Source organism: Rhipicephalus microplus, chromosome X, assembly GCF_043290135.1.
Source record: "Rhipicephalus microplus isolate Deutch F79 chromosome X, USDA_Rmic, whole genome shotgun sequence".
NCBI classification, from domain to species: Eukaryota; Metazoa; Arthropoda; class Arachnida; order Ixodida; family Ixodidae; genus Rhipicephalus; species Rhipicephalus microplus.
This window is the reverse complement of record NC_134710.1, coordinates 131,029,317-131,051,624: the sequence shown is the minus strand read 5'-3', so window position 1 is coordinate 131,051,624 and position 22,308 is coordinate 131,029,317. Positions and strand designations below refer to the sequence as shown.

The following is a 22,308-nucleotide window of genomic DNA, read 5'->3' as shown; positions in this document are numbered from 1 at the left end:
ACGCCAGTTTCCACGGCGAGTGGCCGTGGAGCCATCAATATTTCTAAACGCTTCGAGTATTTTGCAAGTACACGGGCAGTGGGCAAGCACCGATAATAATTTAAGTTCGATAGAATGACAGCTTTTCGCGATAGTTATGCAGCAAGCCTCATGCATTACGCACACTTTACACGCGCATTAAGCCGTCATTCCTGACGATGGGCAGCAAAGCCCTCACTAACACAAAAAAGGTGGCCGCTTTCGTGAAGGTTTTCCCATTTATTCATGGTGGCATCGTGTAAGATTGTCCCCCTGCGATATCTTTAAATTCTACTCGAAGCACGCACAAACCCGCTGGCCATGGGCGCTTGTGCCACCATAGCTATCAAAGCGATTAGGTGCTGCTGTCTGCTACGACTCTAAACGTTGTGCGTTCACCACACCACAAGTGGTGGTGCGCGCCTTTCAAGGTGCCCCCTATAGGTCCTGCACGGAGTATATAGTACACACACTCTCTCGCAAACATTGAAAATACAAGCAGGCAAGTTTATAGTGTGTGTGACAGAAAGGTGATGTAATGTAGCGAACTGGGCTAGTTGGAACATGTACTCATGACGGTCTGCGCAAGAAAGAACATGCATGTCCTTGTTTTTTCGTGTTCTTTTTTTTGCACTTACCGTCATGAAAAAAGTGGTGCGCCGTTATAATTAACCACTAATAGAAAAGAGAATATCGTACACACTAGCTTGTGTTTGAACCACTTCTGAAATGGTGGCCGCCCCCCGGTAACCACTTTATTTTTCCCGCTTGAAGCTAGTGAGCCTCAAATACCAGTTTTCAAACAGCACATTTTTTTAAGCTTTCGCCATTCTGACTGACATGATGCTACTCCCTTTGGGTTTCCAAGTCAGATTTTTAATTTGTTTTATTTTTCCTGCTTGATCTGGTCTTCCAAGACGCACTTGCATTATAGACTTGCGAGTTTTTTTATGAAAAGAAAGGCAAGGTCTTATTGTTATTAGGTCGACTGCATGGGATAACATGTTGTCACGTCATGATATCGACGAAGACAGCAGTAGGCTTCTGCAAGGTGAAACTCTATTCGGCCAAACTTGTGGCTGCGAAACAAAAACTCAAATTACAGCAAGCAATGCCCACTGTACTTGCTGTGCACCACTTCCTGTTTGCTTGTTTCTTTTCTTAGAAATGTTTTTTCTCCCTTTCTTCATCTTTTCTTCCTTTTTCGGCGTTTGCGTGATTAATAGTCCGTCATATATTGTTTGCCCCCGCCTTATGTAATGCCTCCGCGCCCTTAAGGCTTCAATAAATGAAATGCGAAATGCGTACACTGATATCAGCACACAGTGTCGGTCATCAATGAACTGACCAGCGGTGAAGCCTGCCGGCATTTCTACACGTGTCGTCGAATATTCTAGCATTATTGCTAGTAGCCACGTAAGTTTCCTGAAGAAAATTGAAATGCTTGTGTTGTGCGCGTAATCACATCAAAGGGTTCCAAGATTATCTCGATGTTTCTTAGTAATTCGGCGCGGTTTGTGCAACGTAGTACTTACCCATGTAATGGGCCGATAATAAAAAGTTGAGGAAGGAGTCTGGCAATAATGCACATGTAGCTAATGCTAAGCAACCTAGAAAGGATGAGCTGCACTTAATCAGAACAAAGTTGCATGTCGATGAAGTTGATGGTCTCCTAGTGCTACTACCGTCTTAGAGGGCTGGTAGTATATTATCTTTTCGCAGCATTTCAGCTGATGACTGACAAAATACCTTCAAGAATTTTCAAGAAGAAGGATGTAGTGAGACATGCAAAGTCCCCTTATACCTAGGCAAAAACGAAGACTGGTTTGCAGCCTTTCATTACCGGTAGCCAGTAGACCCTTAAAGGGACACTATAAAGGCAAATAACAATTTCCGTCAGAGTGAAAGATCAATATTTCAGAACATCTAAAACATCATTATTATCAACAGCAGTGCTCTACTTGTCCAGAAATTAAGCTAAATGTACGACACCATACGCACCGTGAGTGGGACATTTTGAAATGATCCAATAACGACAAAGGGTCTGACTACAATTAACCACTAGTAATCAAACCAGCTGCAGTAAAAAAGAACATTTCATGCATTACAACACGTAATAAAATGCTGCTTCTCCATTTATATTTCATTCATGGAAAATGGAAATTCATGGGAAATGGTGCAATTTGTTCAAAAGCTCCCTTTCCAGCTGGTTAGGCTCGATAGGCGGTGCCATTCAGAAGGGCCCTCTTGAACCAACAAAGCACGAAATTTTATTGCAAAAACATTGTGCATTCTACTATCAATGTGAATGCATAGCAGTGATGTAATTACGAATAAGTTGTCTAATTTTTAAACATTTTTTCCCTCAGAAACGCTAGGCCAATACAAACATACCTATGACAGTGGTTGCACAAAGCATCACAAGATGTTGACACCATCGTCCAGTAACCGTGAATTCCTACAACGCTTGTGTATGTCGGCAGTAAAGATGGGCAACATTAGGCAAGGCAACTGCTACGTCAGAGAGGCCCTTTTCCAGGTGGATGACTTGAAGTGCGCTAACTCCGTGTGGACCATTAAAACTTGTTTTCATTTCAAAGTAGGTAAGCATTTACTTGGCACGAAAGTAGCACTACAAGGTTTCTGGATCTCTATTTCAGCCATCAATGACGACGTAATATTTGCCTTTAGTGTCCCTTTAATGCATGATGGTCTCTTCAGGTTACCTATTCGTTTCGTGCTTTTTTTTGTGTGTGTGAGCGAATGGCATCTACTGAAGATTTCACTATTTTTAATAATAAATTACGTTTCCCACACAAAGTAGAGTTCTATGCTTGAAAGAGGTAATGGTTGGGTGTGGCAGCCAAGGCTGACTGTTGAGAATGATTCTGGCAGTCTGATGGCCAGACATTGCAAGGACTATGCATATTCACAAAAACCATGTTTGTCACTAGAGCTAAAAATAAAACTGAAAATTAACTTAGAATGTTAACATGCCATTTGTATCCTCACATGGTAGCTTAGCAGAGTAGTTCAAGTTGGGAAGAAATCTATTTATATGGTGCCTATATTAACAAGATGAAAACTTATGCATGATGAACAGGCATGTAACCTAGCAGATGCACACAAAGCTCCAGCTCTATTTAAAACAAATGCTAGGAAACCAAACCACTTCAATGAGTTGATTAATTCAAAATGTACCACAGTTTCTATGTGGGTCACAGTTTTGTACATTCCATATAAAATTTAACACCAATTTATAGCAATGAGACCTTACAGAAGCAACGAACAGCAACTTGAATGACCAATATTGGCTATGCATTTACACTCAAACCTCATTATAAAAGGTTGGATCTTACATAAAAACACATTTGTTATAACCAAAAAGTCATTATGAAGGTATATTCTTAACACTGTATCTATTTCACTACTATTTTTAATTTACTTCATTATAACTGATAGTTTGTTATATTCCTGTTCATTATATTGAGGTTTGAGTGTACCTTGGATGTCTAATACATTGTAAACAAAAAGCAACACTAAATCAATTAAGATAACAGCTGTAAGAATAGAAGTACCTTTTTCCTACAACACACACATAATGAATCCGGGTGTCACCTCTTTAAGTGTGTCCTGGCGAGACTTTCGGAGCTCATCATATTTTGCACGAAGTTGTCCAAGCTCAGCCATTTGCTTCTCAAGTGCTTTGGTGAGTTGAGCTGTCTCCCTGAAATAGGCAAAACCCTGCTAACTTACCCCAAACATTGTTTCTGTTTGGTATAGTCAAAGGAACCCAGAAACAAATTCCAGCTTTTAAATAACCACAAGTGATATTGTAGCAGTCTGCACTGTTTGGCTGATAAGGAGTTATTTTTCCAAGCAGGACACGCATATGTATACTTCATTACAGAGTTGGGAAATAACTATCTCAAAAGTGGAATGTCGTCGGGACTTTGTTAGATGGAAGGACCTTTACTGAGCAGCGACAGGCTTCCATTTAACAAATGCAGAAATTTCAAAAACCTCGTGAAAAAATAAGTTGATGACTGCATAGTACAATTAATCTAGAAATGAGGTTTCCTTGTAATTATTCCAGCTTATCCTGCAGTGACATACTACAAGGGGTGATTTTGTTAAGCCTCCTAATGCCTAGAATTGGAAAAAGAAAACACCTGGAATGACACTGCAATACTGTATAAAAAAGCTGACATGGTGTGAGGCAAATAAATGTAGCAAGCATGATAAACCAGATTTTCTGTCCTCAAACACGGACTAAAAGGGAGATGCGTTTAAAAAAACGCAACTTTTTTCGAAAATTACACTTTTCTTTGTTTATTTGCTTTGACAAGTATAACTTCTCTACTTTCACGACAAAAAAAAAGAAAGAAACTGAACATTGTAATTAAAGTGGAAGTAAGTTTCAAAGTCACTTTTAAAGAGCTCAAAGTTGCTACTGAAAACTAAAAGGAGCTCATTTTCTAAAGTCCCCTGGAAATGGTCACCTGGCTACTTGCCACTGCATTTCGCATGAGGAGTTCACTAAAGCTACATGCTCACAATAACCATGACTGCCAAGCTATCATGATGAAAGAAATCATCTTAAAAAACTTATTTTTTCCGCATAGCTGATCCTTCACTTTGAAATGAGTCTTTCTCAAGATTCATTCTTGGGCAACTTGAGTTTAGACATCATGTTTTCAATACTTCTGATAGCCCAATTGGGATGAAATTTTGTCCACATATCTCCTTTAAAATTTGATACCACCTGTATAATTATTGCAAACTTAAAATGAATAATTAGTATGGGCTGAGGATTCTAAGTACTTTCACATAATTTGTATTGTGCAATAATAGTCTTATACACACTTTCTTGATATTTATTTGCATTCTACAGTTAATGCAGAGCAATAAAAGCCAATAATGGCTGAAAACCATAAATGTTTAGTCACCAAAAAAGTTTGTCCAAAACCAACTATATGTTACACATTGTCATGGCATAAAACTAAAACTGTATAACTTACTATAAAACTAATTACAGTTAAACCCCTTTATAATAGGCATGCTCTAGGCAGCAATTCTTGTCTTTTATATGAGATGTCTCTTATAAGCATGGTACCATGTATGCATTTTCCTATCACACCGTATTTTACTGTAGGCACACTACTGTCTTTAATACCCATTTGTCTCTTATTTCAGTGTCTTATAAAGGGGTTCGACCGACTGAACCCCTTCATAAGAGACATGCAGTGGGGAACAGTGCTCAACCCTCATACGAGGTCTCTAATAAGCAAATTCATCATCATCATCAACCTGACTGCACCCACTGTAGGGCAAAAGCCTCTCCCATGATCTGCCATTCAACCCGGTCTTGTGCTTTCTGCTTCCACATTACACCTGCAAACTTTTTGATATCATCAGCCCACCTAACTTTCTGTCTCCCTCGCGCGCTTGCCTTCTCTAGGAATCTAGTCAGTTACCTTTAATGACCAGCGGTTATCTTGTCAACAGGCTATGTGCCTGACCCACGTCCATTTCTTCTTGATTTCAACTATGATATCCTTAACCCTGGTTTGTTCACTGACCCACTCTGCTCTCTTCTTGTCTCTTAAGGTTACTCCTATCCTTTTTCCTTTCCAGTGCTCGAAGCGTGGTCTTCAATTTAAGCTGAACCCTCTTTGCAAGCCTCCAGGTTTCTGCACCACCGGTAAGTGGTGCAGCTGTTATATACCTTCTTCTAGAGGGCTAGTGGTAGATTACCATTCATGATTTGAGAATGCTTGCCACATGTGATCCACCCCATCCTTATTCTCCTATAGCTATTTCACTCTCATGGTTCGGCTCCGCGGTTACTACCTGTCTAAGTAGACATATTCCTTTACAACTTCCCGCGTCTCTCCACCTATCGCGAAGTGCTGTTTTGTGCTGAGATTGTTGCACTTTATTTTCGTTTTGTACATATTAATTTTAAGACCAACTTTTCCTTTTTTCTGTGTCCAGTTCAGTAATCATAAGTCGTAATTCGTCCCCTGAGTCACTCATCAAAGCAATGTCATCTGCAAATCGCAGGTTACAAAAATACTCTCCGTTAACTCTTATCTCTAACTCTTCCCAATCCAGGGCCCGGAAAACCTCCTGTAAACATGCGGTGCATAGCAATAGAAAAATCATGTCTTCCTGTCTTACACCCTTCTTTATTAAGATTCTGTCACTTTCTTTATGAAGGATTATGGTGGCTGTGCATCCACTGTAGATTTCTTCAAATATATTTATGTAGGGTTCGTTGATTCCCTGATTCCATAGTGCCTGCATTACTGGTGATATCTCGACTGAGCCTTTAATAATCTATGAAGGTGATGTATAGGTGTAGCTTGTATCCCGTGCATTTCTCTTTCCCCTGATTGATAGTATAAATATGGTCTAATATGGTCTATTGTGGAGTAGCCTGTATGAAATCCTGCTTGGTCTTTTGGTTGATTTAATTCTCATGTGGCCCTAATTCTATTAGCTATTAGTTTCATAAATAGCTTGTAGAGAACAAACAGTAAACTGATCAGCCTGTAATTTTTCAAGTCCTTGACGTCTCCTTTCTCATGGATTAATAATACGCTTGCGTTTTTCAAGAATTTTGTACTCTTCTCGAGAGACACTTTGTATATAAGATGGCCAGTTTTTCTAACACAATCTTTCTGCCATCTTTCAGCAGGTCCACTGTTACGTTAACCTCCCCAATGGGTTTGAATCTTTGCAATCCTTCTAGAGCTTTCACTCATTCCCTTGCCATTACTGGTAGGATGTCCAATTCTTCTGGGCTGTTAATACTTCTTATGGTATCATCCCGTTTGTTGTGGTGGCTTCTGTACAGCTCTCGGTAGAACTCCTCCGCCACCTTGACTAGCCTATACATATTGGCTATGACATTGCTTTTCTTGTTCCTTAAAGCATACATCTGATTTTTGCCTATGCACAAGTTTACCTTCGCAGCTTTTAGGCTTCATCCGCTTTTTACAGCCTGCTCAATTCTCGCCATGTTACACCTTCTGATGTCGGCTACCTTGCGCCTATGCATTAACTTCGAAAGCTTTGCTAGCTCTATTTTGCCTGTTGCACATTTAAGGTTTTAATTTTTTTTGTCGTTTCTTAACGAGATTTCTCGCCTCCTGAAATAGTTTCCCAGTGTCCTGTCGAGTGACTGCACCTCTGACTTCCAGTGCACACTCTTTGATGATGCTAATAAAATTATTGTTCATTGTGCCAACACTGACGTCAGTTACCTCGTTTAGAGCCTCGAATCTATTCTGAAGCAAGACTCTGAATTCCTGTACTTTACCTCTCACCACTAGCTCCTTAATTGGCTTCTTGCGTATCAGTTTATGCCATTGCTTTTTTAAATCAAGGTGAATACGAGCTCTTACCATCTTATGGTCACGGCATCGAATCTTGCCAACTACTTCTACTTCCTGAACAATGCCTGGGTGTGCACACAGAATGAAGTCTATTCCTTTTTTTAGTTTCACCATTAGGATTTTGCCATGTCTATTTACGGTTAGCCTGTTTTCTGAAGAAGGTATTCAAGATCCGTAAATTATTACGTTCCGCAAACTCTACTAATAACTGCCCTCTAGCATTCCTATATATAGCGGATGCCATATTCCCCCCGGCATGGTCTCCAGCTTGTTTTTCGCCTACTTTGGTATTAAAGTCGCCCATCAATATAGTATACAGTGTCTTTATTTTATTAATTACTGACTCTACGTCTTTGTAGAAGCGCTCAACTAAATGACAATCAACTGTCCGCGATGTGTACACTTAACATAACAGTCACATAGAAGTAGCCGATTAGTTCGCAAAACAGAAGGGCGCAACTCGCCAGTTGACAGGAAACGTCAAAGCAGGACTGCTACCCCTCGAAATCAGCAAAACTTTGACATTGCGGACATTTTGAAGCCAACATTATCGAAATTAAGCAAGACAGAAAGAGTTACGGCAGAATAAACGCTTGACAAGCAGAGTCATCCAGAGCACTAAGCTAAACTAAGCTCGCAGGATCAGAAGTTCGGATACTTGCCTTTTTTTTTTCCTTCTTAAGAAAGACAGAGTTTGGTATAAATGGAGAAAATCAGATGAGCTACGAATAATGTGAAGTTGAGGACTGATGAGCAGTTATGTAGTATTCTACAGCGCTAAAGAAAGTGCGACGAACCCATACTAATAAGAGGCCCATATATATATATATATATATATAAATATATATATATAAGGAAAAAAAGTGTATACCTAAGGGCTCGTTTTTCCATGTTTTAACACAATATTAATGAGATCTAACAGACAGTAATGCCAAGGAATGTAAAGGGGAAGTTATTAAAACCAATTCAATGTAAAATAAGAAGAAAGTAAAGTGGATGAAAAAATAACCAGCAGTGAGCAGGAATCGAACCTACGACCTTCGAATAACGCGTTCGATGCTCTAACCACTGAGCTACCACAGCGGCCTTCCCTCCATCCACTTTTTTGGGTTTACATGTGAATTTAGAAGTAGGAGTGACAGTCAGCGCCATCTATAAGCCAAACGACGAGTGTGAAAACACTCTTATGCACATGTTTGGCGTCACATAGCACGTGAACTTGTTATGAGCGGGCAGCTGATTAATTGTCCCTCTTATACAACCTAAACACACCAAGCCTGCCATTACGAGACCCTCGTTCAATGAAATAAGGGAAAGAAGTGTATACCTAAGGGCTCGTTTTCTGTGTTTTAACACAACATTAATGAGATCTAACAGACAGTAATGCCAAGGAATGTACAGGGGAAGTTATTAGAACGAATTGAATGTAAAATAAGAAGAAAGAAAAGTGGATGAAAAAATAATATATATATATAAGGCTTATATGCAGAAGAATAACTTCGGTTGCCGCAAGGTTATAAATATGAAAGTCGATGCGCTTTCACATAACAACTGTTTATTCTGCTGACGTTTCGATGGGAACCCCGTCTTTTTCAAGGCATTATGCCTTGAAAAAGACGGGGTTCCCGTCGAAACGTCGGCAGAGTAAACAGTTATGTGAAAGCGCATCTACTTTCATATATATATATATATATATATATATATATATATATATATATATATATATATAGTGGGAGTAATAATGCAATGGGCCAGTTAGTCTTCGTGAAGGTATGAGATATGGCACAACGGGAGCGTTGTCAACAAGGATAAATATATTTATTTCCCAACAGTTTCGGGAGGGTCCTCCCTTCATCAGGGGATGAGTTCATCCCCTGATGAAGGGAGGACCCCTCCCGAAACTGTTGGGAAATAAATATATTTATCCTTGTTGACAACGCTCCCGTTGTGCCATATCTCATATATATATATATATATATATATATATATATATATATATATATATATATATAAATCTGGGGTGTGGCCTTTCTGGCAACCACCAGCTGGCAATGCACTCCCCAACCATAGCAGAATTAGCCACCCTGGTGCACTACTTAGCCACCATCAATAAGCAATATATCAATTACCAATTAGTCCTCGATCCTCCCTCCCCAGTGGCTGCGAAGCAACTGTCCAAGGTGGCTGTCAGAACTGTGACGCAGAAGAGGGTGCTGAGAATCTCTGGGTCCAGACAGGGCGCCATTGGAATCTGAACTTGGCTACCTTTAACGCTAGAACGCTATCTAGTGAGGCTAGTCTAGCTGTGCTCTTCGAGGGATTAGTGTTCAATTGGATCTAATAGGGCTTAGCGAAGATGGGAGGACACATGAAGCTTATACAGTGCTAAAGAACAGACACGTCATATGCTACCGTAGATTACTTGACAGAAGAGAACTAGGGGTGGGGTTCTTTATCCATAAGAATATTGCTGGCAACATAGAGGAATACTATATCATTAGTGAGAGGGTGGCAAGTATCATAACTAAGTCTAACAAAAAAATACATGAAAATAGTACAGGCCTATGCGCCTACATCAAGTCATAAGCAAAGTACCATGTTCTTATTTTCTAATCAAACCTTATTTTGATGTAGCAAACACTTATACTCGATTGTTCATTACAAAAGTGTCTCTTATTAAGGGGTTCAACAGTATTTGCCTCAGGTGTAATGGCATAGACAAATAAAATATACTTAAAGCACACAGAGTTTCAAAGGCACAAAGATTCACTATATACTCCTATTTGCTGCACCCAACATATTCCAATGTGTATCAAGAAAGAGCAAGTGGCTTACTGTCTTTCAGCATGAAGCAGCTTTGTAGCTTCATCCAGACGGAGCTGCACTAGTGACGACTGCTCATCTGTGGAGTAAGGATCGAGCTGAGATGGGAGGCTACTGCTGGAATCTTGGTCGATGTGCTCTCGTTCTACATGGGATGATGTGCTGGGTGCCAGTACTTCTGGCTCTCTGCTGTTGGTGCTGCTCTCCGAAGTTCTGAGCCACCAAAGAAAGTAAAAACCTTGATGTATGTTGCTTCTCAGACACAATGAAGAAAAAACCCATGAATAAAATCCTCAATAACAATGCACTCTTTACAGGTATGGTTTCTTTACATTACACACATACTGCTCTATAAAATGACACTGCAATATAGTCCTATAAATTTTAGCATTCCTACAACAAATGTCTATAGACAGACAGATGAACTTTATTTGCGTCCTGGGAAGAAGGTTCCTAAGAACCTACCAGGGGCAGCACCCGTAACAGGGTCGGGGACCAAAGGTTTCCGATCGCTTCTCAAAATACCGGGACCACCGGGAGTTGTCACACAAGGTAGGGACTTGCGAGGCACTCCGAGAAGTTCGTCTCATTGATGTGACGCTTCCTTGTACAAACGCACTAGCGTGGGCACTGCCACATCAAATGAGGGAAAGTGGCAAGTTGATCGTACGCCGAGCAGCTAGGGGAAATGTCCGTATACAGGGCCATAGTGGCCGGTGACAGGAAGGAGCTGATTCGGAAGAATCGGAAGGCTATCTGCCGCCTCCTAGTTAGCTCTCTGTGCGAATCTAGAAAGTATTTCCAGCCTAATCTGTAGTGCACAGAACTAATGAAGGGTGGTCTATAGACCTTCAATATTTAAAGTACCCGGTCCTCTGGCCATGTAGAGTTGGAAGAGGTCTCCTGGAACTGTTAACGTACTGCCACAAACACACAGATTAACACTTCTATGTTCTTTTGAGTTGAACTTAAGGCACAAAAGGGTGAACAAAGTGGAAAAGAGACGAGCATGTGTGCAAATGTTTAGCTATTTTTTTTTCACAAAAAAAAGCAAAAGGTAGGCCTGCTACGACTTCGCCGACATGCTTCAGTCACAGATGTGATGTAAAATATACACCAAAATCTAGCAAAGAAAAATTACGGCATATTCACGGGGTGAATGATGATGAATGGGCGAAGCTCCGGAGGGATTCATCGGTAAACTGTGAATCTTCCGTGTAATTCGCCCAGTCGATCATCATGTAAAGACGTGAGAAACACTGTGTGTGTATATACACAAATCAACTTTTATTTGTTCTTAGACGATGGATGGCTTGCGATGTCCCTTGCCTCGCGTGCTCGCACATCGAGATTCTGTCTGCGAGCACGCGCTGCTGCCGCCTTGCGCTTTCTCCGCTGTGCAGCCTTATCCATCCGGCGACTCCGAGCGCGCACCAACAGCGAACGGATTTTATTACAATGCTCCCCCTAGCGTACGTCGCCGCACTAAATCGAACGATTGCCTTCAACCAATGACACGCGCCATATGTGACATCATTCCTATTTTATAAGATCTCGCGTCTTTCATCAACTACAAGTACCGCTTTCTAGTTTATAACATCTTGCATCTTTTCATCATCAGCTACAAGTACCACCATCTAGTAAACACTACAAGAACTAAACGAGAGGTGGCTACATACAGGAGACGGTACCGCCATCTAGTGAACACTGCAAGAACTAAACTAGAGGTGGCTACATACAGGGGACGGTACCGCCATCTAGTGAACACTGCAAGAACTAAACTAGAGGTGGCTACATACAGGCTACAGGGGACGCACAGCCCACGCCCTAAGGAGCTTCGCCCCTAAAAAAGCTAATTAAGCCCTGACACGGTGATATAGTGGCTAAGGTACTCAGCGGCTGAGCTATAAGTCACGGGATCGAATCCTGGTTGCAGCGGCTGCATTTTTGGTGGAAGCGAAAACGCTGCAGACCCGTGTGCTCAGATTTGGGTACACGTTTAAGAACCCCAGGTGGTTGAAATTTCCGGAGCCCTCCACTACGGCATCTCTCATAACAATTATCAGCCTGACTACACCCATAGTGAGGCAAGCGCCTCTCCTATGTTCTGCCAATCAACCAAGTCCTGCGTTTTCTGCTGCCATGTTATACCTGCTAACTTCTTAATCTCATCCATCCACTTAATTTTCTGTCTCCCCCTCACACGCTTGCCTTCTCTTGGAATTTACTCATCCTTAATGACAAGCAGTTATCCTGCCTACGCACTATGAACCTAGCCCATGTCCATTTCTTCTTCTTGATTTCAACTATGATATCCCAAACCCCCGTGTGTTCCCTGACCCACTCTGCTCTCTTGCCGTCTCTCAAGGTTACACCTATCTTTTTCCTTTCCATCTCTCGATGCATCATGCTCAATTTCAGTTGAACTCTCTTTGTAATGCTTCAAGTTTCTGTTCTGTAAGTAGTGGCAATATGCAGTTGTTATACACCTTCCTGGTATATACCTTCCTGGATAGTAGTAGACTACTATCTATTCACAATTTGAGAATTTTAGCTGAATGTGTTCCATCCCATCTTTATTTTAAAGTTATTTAACTGTCATGGTTCGGCTCCACGGCTACCACTTGTCCTAAGAAGACTAAGTGGGGTACCAAATCACAAACTGAAAGACGGAAATCAAGCCAATTGAGGACACAAGATTATGCATAGGTAAGAAAGGCTAATCTAATGGCTGTCCACAAAGTTAAAGGATAACTCATTCAGTGTCGTAAAGAGGGTGCTCGTGGTTTTTCAAGCTGTTTTTTCACACAAAATGAGCTTCCCCTATTTTATGTGCTTTTTTTAGAGCTGCGACAAGCCCACTTTTTAGTTTCATTAAAATGGGCTTGCAACCACATCATTCACAATGTGTAGCTAGATGCCCAAGTGATTACAGCCTCTCTGTTGCGTATCTAAGCTCTCTTAACCTGGTGTCAATACAATGTCTGTTCTGTCCAATGCCGCATTTCTCACACACGAAGGGAATTTCGTTTTAGAATCTATGAGCATGTGTCACAATGCCATTGTTTTGTTTCAAAGGTATCTTTCTTTTTTTGCAATTCTCACAACCTTAAAGAATGACAAAAGCACATTTGTACCATGCTCTTCTTCAATCTTTTTGAGTCCATGAGAAATATGATGTATATAAATAGCAATGCTCACATTCTTGCCGTGCTCGGCTTCTTCTTGTGGTCTCTTTCTGCTACCTAAGTACCTTAAAGCTTTTTCGGTGAATGAAACTATTAAAGGATACCCACTAAACTTTTCCCAGTAACCATAAACTGCTTTTTTAACTCTTTCATTACCATGCCTATTCAAATCGATCACCAGTGATATATGATTTTCAATCGCCAATTTCGTCACATTGAAATTGTCTCTTGTGAACTTCGCACTTCCAAGTATAGTTAGTCCAGATACTGAATTTTGAGAATCAATCAGAATTTGCCCATTTTAGCTACATAGTGGTTTTTGATAAGCCTTTGCACAAACCTATGTGCACGTGTTGTTGGGAAAATGTGCTTGGCTAACGAACTTGAAAGGATTGCATACCACTCCTAATGATGCTTCTTTAACATCAAACTTCTGTCGTTCAAAGAGCCTTTGCAAGTCAACTATCAAGTTGTCGTGTCAACTTCGAAATCTGACAGTGCTTACAAGTACTAATAAGTGCCTGCAATTTATGCCAACCATTCACTAGAAAGCTGTTGTTTGGAGTCGGAAGATTTATTTCACAAAAATCACTTCTGATGATCCACCACACGTATAATGCATGGAGGTGGCCTTTTCAACAAGTTTTCCGCAGCTTTAGTTTCGCTTCTATTTTTTTATCAGACACAGGGCAGCATACAATGTCGCTAGTCACTCCTATGGCATTGTCATCATGCCGGCATGGGTGTGAAACTGTGCCACTGGAGAATATTTTGCAACCGCACCGGAATCGAGTGCGAACGAGCGTTGAGTCTGAAGATATGGGGGTGCTAATACACCCTGTAAAGTTGTTTGCACCTCGTGGCACATTTGTCACGCAAAGGTCGCATTCAGTGTTGCAACTGTCGAGCATTAGGTGGCGTTGTGCTCGAAAGCGTTTATCACCACCATCATTCATCATCATGGTGAGTATGGTCGTGCCGGAAGTGACGCCTGGTGGCAAGCCTGGGTGGCAGCACATGACAGATGAGCGGTTCTCTTTGGCGTGTGGCGACTGGAGCGAGCGGTTAGCTTTTGCGGCGGTCCGCAGTAAACGGCACCACGGGTTGTCTGCCGTGGGCCCTCCTAGTGAGTCAAGCATTGGCACCGCCGCCTTGTGTTTGTGGCACTCTCCACATCGAGATTCCACAAATATGACAGCACCTCAGTTTCAAGATCTAATGGCAACGATGTTTTGCATCAGCCTAGGACAACCGCAGCCGTACAGAGGTTGGTTTCGTTGACAGCCTCAAATGGTCTTCTCCGCCGCATTTGTGCAGCGGCTGATCTTAGTGCACAATCTTAGAAGCTACTCTGGTTACGTGTGAGGCCCACATGTTACTGGGGTGCGAGGTGCTCGTGATGGCTGCAAAGCTTCTCCTCACAAAAAGAAGGCCGCCCGGAGAACATCTTGGCCCCGCAATACAAAGTGGCACTTGACATTTCAAGATGTCATTTCATCCTTTTCTTTTTTGCAGTGATGCCACCGAGGTTTTCCTATTTGGAGCAATTTTCGAAGCAGCAAAATTTTCATATTGGAGCACTTTGGAACAGCAGGATTTTCCATTTTGGAGCAATCCGGAGCATCTAAATTCACATCCTGGAGGAGAACCAAGTTGTATTTACATTCGTGGACATGAAAAATTATTCCGAGGCTCTTGTGAAGAGCTAGAAATATTTAGATTCATTGCAAATTTCATGAAGTCAGTCATCTTAGAAGCACTTCCTATTTCAGTTGATGATGCAAAAATAATGACGTCATGCTGTTGAGCCTTCTGGAGAAACTTGTTCAGTGATTATTTCTGTAGCAAATAAACAGAATACTGGCTAAATAAAATTTTATTTCACGAAACAACAATATAAATACACCGATTTGGTTATTAGCAGATATGGTAGACAAACACTGTGACATACAATGCTAGAGACTCACACAGCCCCTAGTGGATTTCCCTAAGATGACTTGAATAAAAAAAGGTTATTTTTCTTCACGACTGATTAGACTGCAGGGCGTAATATGACATCATTCAGCTAGTCTCAGAAAGCCAACCTTCTCCGCCACTCATCTCTGTGCTGGAACTACACAAATTAACAAACTTCATTTTCCTTCTACAGCGATATTTTATCTGGCTAGGGCATTCTGTCTATACTCTAAAAATCCCCTACCGTGTCCTCTAGAAAGCAGTGCATTAAAAAAAAAATCTCACAGATTTGTCTTATGTATGCACACGCCTAAGACAACTAGGAGGCCAGATCCATTTTGTTTTTAATGGGATAACAATTATATGGACATTCTCGACTATCATTTGCCGTTGCCAGGTGTGTAGCCAGAAATTTTAAAAAAGGGGGTGGGGTGCACTTTTATCTGATGGGGGGGATGGGGGTTGGCAGGCAGAAGGTCATTTTGCGCTATGTACGCCATGGCCAAAAAAAAATTCACAGGTGGGATGGGGGAAGGGAGGGTGGCACGTTGCCGATGCACCTCCCCCTGGCTACGTCACTGGCTGTCATGTTTTGTGTTGTGTCCCGATTGATAACATCCCCCGGCACACGGTGTTTTACACGCGAGTAAAAGGGATAAAAGCACGTGAGCGATGGCAGCGATGGCGACGAACACAGCTAAAGCAGAGATAAAAAGAGCCGACCTTTCTCCTTTGCACTGAAGGCGGATGCGATAACATCACCCCACATGCGAGGCCTCCCATCAATTGTTACTGAAGCAGAGAGGAACGCACCGCTCGTGTACAAGGGACAGAAAGGATCGAGCTAGAAACGCATGGGAGGGGGTGGGGGGTGTTATGAGCTTTGACTGGTGTGATCGCTGGTGCACGCACTATTTACGACTGGTATACTCTTCTACCTTATACTCTCAATACAAACAGACTGTGAAAAGTGCTTCGGTTCCTAGAGTGGCCATACAAGGGTATGCACTGAGTCTTAATCGCAAGGCGGTCACACCATCGTCGTGCCATTTTGAAGGTTCATTCGTACATGCCATTCGTGCTGTACAGATGGAATCACACTGGTCTAGAGCAGCGGAGCGCATGCCTGTCAACACTGTTTTTAGCAGCGCCTTCTATCTCAGGTTAGCTACAAGCTTTGTTGATGCTTACATTACAGTACAAAAGCCTAATAGTACGACCATGTTTGGTAGCACTACGGCGTCTATCTTTACATATTTCTGAAGAAAACGGCAGCTGGAGCGGCCGGCTGGGCACTCTAGACAAGTCTGATTCTATCTGTACGTGCATCGGCGTGCAGGAAATGTTTCAGGGGTTTTTAGTCACCCAAGTCGCCAATATCGAACACCGCGCATGCAGCAAGTTTATGCGAGTGCGTGGACCTTGGAAATGGCAACCCCGCCGCTAGTGCTTCTAACAGATGACGTCGAGCCTTATTATTTGGTATAACGATACAATTCGTCGGTGTCGTGTTCATTCCTAAGAGTATATGTGAAATTAACAAATCGAACCTTGATTTAGATCCGCTATCGCATAACTCAAAAGAACGCTGGCTAAAGGAATAATGATCACTTTAGTTGCCGAAGCTTCCGTGCTGAAAGTTATCTAAATGCGAAGCAGATTTTAGTAGCACAGAAAGTTAACGTGCAGTCTCATTATGCCTCGAGATAGCGCGTGCCAGCTACTTCAAGCAATGCAGCAGCCTTTCCTCTACCCCCTCCCTTCAAAATGAAGCAATAAATGCGATTCTGTGATGCTTACTTTTTTTTTAACCATCAGCTATTGACCCTGGAAAGCGAGAGGCGGACGTGTAACAAGGCATAGCCGCATCATGCCTTCCGACACCAATGCCGCCAGCGATGGCCTTACTATAGCTGCGCGTATTAAAAATGAATTGTGGCTGCTCTAACCAGGAGGCATGCTTTTATAAATGAGATGACATTTGAAAAGAAAGCGCGCGAGAATTTTCAATTCACACTTTAGCAACATCGAGTTCGAAAGGGCAGTCTTTTAGGGGCTTTTACCGCCACAGTGATTATAAACGTGAATCTGCTGGTGGAAGAAATTACAAAAACCTTTTCTGCATGATCTATGCATAAAGTATATTAGAGGAAAGGCGTCGATAGGTTCCCACCATTTACGTGTTCTTCTGCGGATGCGAAGCATGGAAAATTAGATCGCGATGTCCAGAAATAGACAAAACTGACATTCTGGTCAGTTGCTTTATTACATGCCGTGCAGCTCTTCAAACAAACTATTAGCAGCGTTCCAGGAACGGACGTCGCCCACTGATGAATCGCCACCACAGTTTCACGCTACCGATTGGACTAGACGTCATGAGTCCGCTTAGCGGCGAAGCTAAGCGGACTTGCACAACGGAGTTGCGTCTGCACTAAACATAGTATCATGGATTTTGGGACGCACACGCGACCGCAGTTTATTCAGCGAAATCAAGTAGGTACGCGATTGTGACTTTGGTTGCCCCAAGAACAAGGTGCACTAGTATTGACGCGCCGGCGTGGCTATTGCCGGTGATAGAGCCTCCCAATTCCAACTTTGGCGCAGTTTTTGTTGATATTATCAGGATGACGCAGTAAAGCTGATTTGGCGCACTTTGTTGCAGTTGGCACAGGAGTGGGATCACTGTTTTTGTTTCAATACTATTTTTAAAAGTACAAATAAGTATGCTTGGATGCATATTTTGCAATGCCAATCTATGTGGAGAGGTGGCTCGTGGAAAGAGGTGACACCAGACAAAAACTGGTGAAATCCATTGGATATCTGGTTTATATAAGCATTTCTCACATCGCGGGAATCTATCTATGTTGAAATACCAGCATACTATACTCGTAAAAAAGCAAAAATTTCATGTGAAGAGCTCGAGTGTCTTGACTCATGAAAACAAGGAAAATATTCATCTCATGGCACAAACTATGAAGCCATACCTAAGTTGAATTTGTTTTGTTTATGTTAATAGAAACATTGCACAGAACATTTACTTTTTTATACTACTCCTGGGTGATTTATCTTCCCAATGTATATTCTGAATTTTCTCTGTTTTGAATATTTTTGCATATATAGTGTTTTTATAGCTATGTTCATTAGCTAGCAATCAAAAATTACCCACTTCTCAAATTTTTATATATTACACACATATTTTTGTCGCTCTCATACTTATATTATTTGGAAAAAGCATTTCATTCAGCAGAATTTGATATTCTGCAATGCGTGCTAAAGTACTTTTTCAACTGGCAAAAACCCCCTTCCCGAGACATTAAAAATGACCATTTTCTCGCACTAACAAAAGAGTTGAAGGATCTCTGACACCAAAATTCATACCTCGAGATGTTTCATGTTGACTTTCTTGTATACATGGGTACTTCTGACCAATTATTAATAGCGAATGTTGCTTTCAAGGTATTTTAATTTGGTTTTTAAAGTACACGCGAGTGTTCATCTGAGTCTGTAACATCTTAGAACGTCGCCACTGGTATGACGCATATCGAGGCACCGTGTGATGTTCTACGAGTAAAGCAAGTACACTCAAACCTCGTTATAACGTAATGGAATATAACGAAACAATGTACCTATATAACGAAGTAAATGAAATTCCCTTTGAAAGCTCTATTGAGAACCATGCATTTTAAACCTCATTGGTAACGATGCAAGATTGACTGGCAAATGAATATAATGAACTAAATTAACCTATAAAGACAAAAACCGACCGTAGTGTGTTAAGTATATTTTTTTATGCGGAGTTTGACGCTTGTTCGGCGCGGCTTTTTCAAAACGAGTAACCAAGTGTCTGCCCCGAACAAGCAGACCACGATGTACAATGCAACTGCTTAATCCACCCACACTATTGTATGTATAAAGCACACAAGGCACAAATCTCATCGTACTGGTTTGGATTGGCTGGCTCAACACCCCCAAATTTCTCCACATGAATGCAATCAACGAAAATACGCCTCGATTAGTTGCCATTTAGAGAATTTGCAAGCCAACTATTGAGAGAAGAGAATGCACCAGTAATTCCCATCATTGCACGCAAGCAACACCTCACTATCACAGCATTCTTTCTGCTGCTGGCACAATACTGCACAGTTAGGCATGACCTCCAAGACAGCGAGATGTACATAGATAAGGAAAAGTGAGGTGACAGAGCGTGTGGAGAAGGGCAGTGCGCCGCTGCTTACACACAGCTACACACAGGTCTCTGCGCAACATTAGTTGAGACGCCGGACTTTCGAGATACACCTCAGAGCTCCTGAAACGTTGTGCAAATATACATAGACTGAACAAAAGTGCAGGAATTTTTTTTTATTTCTGAGGCTAGCTTAATTTATTATACCTATTGATAGGTTAATTTGACATCATTAAAGCAATATTTTGAATGCATGTATATCTAAAGAAATTTTTCTAAAAATGTTAATTACTTTATTACATTCCACTTTGTAGTAATGAGGTTCGAATGTATACACTAGGCATATTATATGCCTAAAGAACTAAACACCGTACTGCGAAGCTTCCTCGCCCCTTCTCTATTTCAATGAAAATTACCCAGTATCAGCTGGGTGGCAGCTGTGTTTCTGAGTTGCACCTTTACTATTTACCTTTTGTTTACTATTTACTATTTCAGGAATTTACGCAGTAGGCGTACTATCAAACCGCCTAAGCTCATAATAAAGCAATCATTTTTCAAGGGTAAAAAAAAAGCCAAGAAACAATCACAGATTTCTTTCAATAACAAGAAGTGATGGTTCAGAGGTTTACATTTCTTGCATCAATCAATACAGAATTCTGACTTTTAGTTTTGTTAGTTTGAATGTCTTTTCATATACACAAAATCCAAACTCAATGGGAATATCACTGAAATTCTAAACGATAAGCTTTTCTGTACCAGTAAAATAATAATAAAAGAAGTGCAAAAGCACAATTAGAAAAGGCAATCCACCATTACTTCAACGTACACAAAAGCCTGCAGAGTGCAAACTGTATTAAATATCATGAGCACCCATTTTAGCAGCTTGCATCTCTTAGAAATAAAAACATGCTGCAAAACTGTTTGTGAACCCATTTAGTTACATAATATATAGTTCAATAATTTGAGTACTTCTATGCTAAGCAAGAAACCAGCACTTTTGGTTTTACCGGCATCCAGCACAAAATGAGATTGTAGCTTTCGTAGTTACAATCTCATACTGTTGCATGAACTGCACATTCAATCAAGCAAGACAAATCTACCTTACTGAAAAAAAAAATAATATTCAGTTAACTTGATATCTTTTCCAAGCAATAACACTTTTAACCCACCACTTTCAAGAACACGTAAGTCGCTAACATCCTACTGAACCACGTAAGTCGCTAACATCCTACTGAACCAAATCTCTAAGGCACCACATGGCAGTCAAAAGAACACAGAAAAAATAGTGCTTACAGTATTAATCTGCCTTAACCATGCTCGTGAGACATTTGCATGAATTTTATCAGGATTGCTCACCGCAAATATTCAAACTCTCGTCGTAACTGATCAACTTCGGCTTCCAATTCATGCTTTTCACGCTTGAGGGCTGCAGCCTCCTTAGTTGTTGCATCCACACGGCCCCTAAGAAGACGCACTTCTTCCCGTGCTTTGTTTCTTTCTGTGCGCACCTTGCTCCATTTTTCCCGCCAGTTAGCTGTGCAGTCTGACCACCTGAAAATAGTTCATGTGCTTTAACTAGCTGTTAAGGAAAGCCTGGATTATTTGCCCCACAACCAAAACATGTTTATGCTGTAAAAGAGAGTTTAGCCTCCTGTAACAACAACAGCGACATGTGCGACTTTTTCGTGTTTTGAAAAATTTTGCCGTTTTCCTTAGACAACATCTCTCATGAAACACGTCAAATACTCAAACTAACAAATGTTTCTCTTCCCATTTGACTTTGCATTTCACCAACACTACTCTAAATATCAATGGGTATGCTATTTCCATTCTATTTTTTTTCTTATTAATGAAGCTGTAGTGACAATACCCAAGTTAAAATAATTGTTAACGGGTATTTGTGTGTAGTTATATATACATACAAACGGACAATATCTATACTTCCAGTAATCTAAAAGGTACTGGAAAAACTCATTCAAAAGCGCATGGTTTCTTTCCCAGATAAAAACCACATCACACCTCTGCAGTTTAGTTTTATCAAAGGCCGTACCACTGAACAAGCTCTTTTAGAGCAGAAGGAATATATACTAAATGCTTTTGAATGTGAACTACACACTTTAGGCATTTTCCTAGACTATTAAAAGGCATTAGACACAATATATCACACACTGTTAAAGAAATGTGCACAGTATGGCTTTCGAGATGTTTTCTTACAAATCATTTAATTATACCTAATGTATCAGCAGCAGGAAGTAATCGTCGGCAATTGTACCTCCAATTTACTAAAAATTTCAGCAGGCGTACCGCCAGGCAGCATATTCGGACACTCACTTTTTTGTTTATACATAAATGATATTGTAAAAATTGACATGTATGTAAAATGTATTATATACGCTGATGACACAACCTTGCTTCTTACTGCTGAAAATTATAAAAACCTAATGATGCAAACGAGCTACTCACGAAGTTGGCCATATGGACAAGCATTACCTGTTTAAAATTAAACACATCAAAAACAAAAGCTGTATATTTCAGGGTGAAAAACAAACATACCCCTTGTCATGTCCATTAAAAACAGTGTCTGAGAATAACTTTCAATGAACATGTCTTGGAACGTACACACTGAAAAGCTATCTGGCACTATATTGAAAATTTCGGGCATATTATCCCGGGTGCATTTCTCGCTACCTAAGACAGTAAAACTCCTCATATATAAATCCTTGATTGTATCTCACGT

The 22,308-nt window shown here is 41.0% G+C and overlaps 1 protein-coding gene across 5 annotated transcripts in view; it reads right to left on the bottom strand.

The window, feature by feature from the left end:
* Positions 1–22,308, bottom strand: part of LOC119176466 (coiled-coil domain-containing protein 102A) — a 108,618-nt gene that overhangs the window by 72,616 nt on the left and 13,694 nt on the right. For all 5 annotated transcript variants that reach the window (XM_037427758.2, XM_037427755.2, XM_075877717.1 and 2 more), the window contains exons 3-5: positions 20,928–21,122; positions 10,257–10,457; positions 3,637–3,745 (exon numbers count right to left, since the gene is read on the bottom strand). In XM_037427758.2, the coding sequence (XP_037283655.1) occupies positions 3,637–3,745; positions 10,257–10,457; positions 20,928–21,122 (505 nt within the window). The remainder of the gene's footprint in view (positions 1–3,636; positions 3,746–10,256; positions 10,458–20,927; positions 21,123–22,308) is intronic.